Source organism: Corvus brachyrhynchos, unplaced genomic scaffold (genome assembly GCF_000691975.1).
Source record: "Corvus brachyrhynchos isolate BGI_N302 unplaced genomic scaffold, ASM69197v1 scaffold904, whole genome shotgun sequence".
Classification (NCBI taxonomy): Eukaryota; Metazoa; Chordata; class Aves; order Passeriformes; family Corvidae; genus Corvus; species Corvus brachyrhynchos.
Genome location: NW_008237536.1, coordinates 642091 through 644419, shown reverse-complemented (window position 1 = coordinate 644419; position 2329 = coordinate 642091). Strand labels below are relative to the sequence as shown.

The 2329-nt window shown below is 62.0% G+C and overlaps 1 protein-coding gene across 1 annotated transcript in view; it reads right to left on the bottom strand.

Annotated features, from left to right (window-relative positions):
* The window catches only part of CCDC42 (coiled-coil domain containing 42), a 3644-nt gene that overhangs the window by 489 nt on the left and 826 nt on the right, over positions 1-2329 (bottom strand). Inside the window, exons 4-6 of the mRNA XM_017731586.1 lie at positions 1553-1778; positions 676-897; positions 1-158 (exon numbers count right to left, since the gene is read on the bottom strand). Coding sequence (XP_017587075.1) covers positions 1-158; positions 676-897; positions 1553-1778 — 606 coding nt within the window. The remainder of the gene's footprint in view (positions 159-675; positions 898-1552; positions 1779-2329) is intronic.

Genomic DNA, 2329 nt, shown 5'->3' with positions numbered 1-2329 from the left:
ATGTCCGTCTGCCTGTGGCTGTCACCAGCTGCCACCTTGCCCTTTGGCTGGAGCTGTGTGCTGGCGGCCTGGAAGAGGCTGTGGATGGCCATGCTGAGGGACTTCAGCTCCACGGCTTTCCGGGCAGCCCTGTCCTGGAGCTCGGCCCAGCGACCCTCCTGGGGGACACGAGACACGTCCCAGAAAAGCTGCTTCAGCACAGGACCCCGGCTTGGACACCCCAAGTTCCACTCTCATCCAGGATGGGAAGAAGCCAGATGTGCCCAGGGCTGGGCTGGAGCTCGTTCAGCCTGACGTGGTGGGAGCAGATCCAGGAACCCGCCCCGCTGTTTGCCAGCCCAGCTGTGTGCCAGCCCCTGCAGTGCCACCCTGGCACGTCCTCCCTGCTGTCCCCATCCCCTCCCCGCCGCAGGGATGGATCCCCTGCAGCAGCACTGCCACTGTCGCCCTCCCAGAGCTGCTGCTTCCCAGCTCTTCTGATGACAAACCTGCCCCACACCTGGGCTCTCACTCCTCCCCCTGCGGCCCCGTGGAGGGATGGGATCAGGCATCTCCACCCACCACAAACTCTGCTGCTGGGCCCTGCCACGAGCCCCCGGCAGCAGGAGGAGCCAGCAGCCAGTCCTGCCCCAGCCAGGCCTGGGAGAGCCCCCTGCCCACCCCACAGCTCCTTACCCACTGCAGGATGTCACTCCGAGCACGGTCAAGAGATTCTTGGAGCTGCACCAGCTCATTCCTGCCCTGCAGCACCTCAGCTTCCCTCTCCGCCCTGAGCTGCTGCAGCAGCACCGTGGCCTGCTCCGTCAGCTGTCTGTGTCCCCACTGGGACTGCACCACATCCTTGCGTGTCCTCACCAGCGCCTTGTAGAAGGAAATGATGTCCTCGATGTCCCAAAACTGCAGCACAGGACCCTGGGGTCAGTGCCCCCCTGCCCTCCCCTCGCTGGGATCCCCTGCCCTCGCCAGGGCCAAGGCCTCCCCAGCTGGCAGATCTTCCCTTTTCCATCGTCCCTGCTGGTCCCTGAGCATGGCCACATTCCCTGGGCCATGACATCCACAGTGCCAGGCCTGGAACTGGCACTGCCACAGGGCCACTGGCACAGCTCTGCCCCAGCGGAGCAGTGCTGGGATGAAGCACAACAACTCCATGTCCCCGGGCCCTGGGAGGCAGCAGGAGCACCAGGGATCATGGAGAGGTGTCCCATCACCCTGGGGGGAAGGCACAGCTTTCCTGACACTGCCTGGGTCCCACTCCTGGGCAGTTCTCACCTCTCCCAAACCATCAGTGTGACCTGGAAAGGTGACACCAAGGGGGCCCTGTTCCCCTCAGCCCTAAACTTCCCCCATTCCCATGGTTTTTGTTCAGTTTTCTCAATCCTTCATCTGTTCTGGTTCTCCTCTCCTGACCCTGCTCCCTGTGGCTCACCTTGGCTGCAAAGGAGCCCTTCCCATCCCCTCGAAGTCTCTGGGTCTGATCAAGTGTTGATTTCCCTGGCCTCTCCTCTAGTTTAACACGCAGGTAGGGCCCTCCCTGAGCCACATCCAAGCTCACCTGTGAATTCTCCACCACATTCTCCAGGTACCGCTTGAACAGGGAGTACTTCACCAATTTTTTGGAAAGTTTCTGGTGCTGTTTTGTGAGGGCTTCCAGTTCCCTCTTAGCCCCCAAGAGCTCACTCTCCTTTTTTGTGTTCTGCTCTTTCTCTTCTCTGGCTTTCTTCAGAGCTTGGGTCCGCAGCCTTTCGTTCTCCTGGTGAGGTTTTCCCACCACCACACACAGCCAGAGAGGAAGGAAGGCAAGGGAAGGTGGAGCTGGGTCACTCAGGGGCACTGGAAGGAGACACCTCCAGAGAGGAGCCCCCGGCACTGCAGCACCCTGGGACCATTTCCCCCCCTGTTGCCCAGGGCCACCCCTCTTGCACTGCCCCTTTGGCCTGGGGGCAGCACCTGGGATGGGGCTGTGCCCTTCAGACCTCCTGGTCCCTGTCCCTGGAACATCGCTGGGGGTCCACAGTGGGGACAAGGCTGAGACCCTTCCCTGGGGACATTTGGGGCCCTCAGGAGGTCACAGGGCACAGGACAAGCTGTCTCCTACCCAGGGTACAAATCCCTGCTCCTCACAGCTCCGGCCTCAGGGGAGGCTTGGCCGGGAGTGCTGACCCAAGGTTCTTCCCAAGGGAGAGGAGTTGGTGCTGTGGCTGAGCAGGGGCAGTGTTCCAGGTGTGCCAGGTGTGCCAGGTGTTCCAGGTGTGCCAGGTGTATGAGGAGTGCCAGGTGTATGAGGAGTGCCAGGCGTGCCAGGTGTATGAGGTGTGCCAGGCGTGCCAGG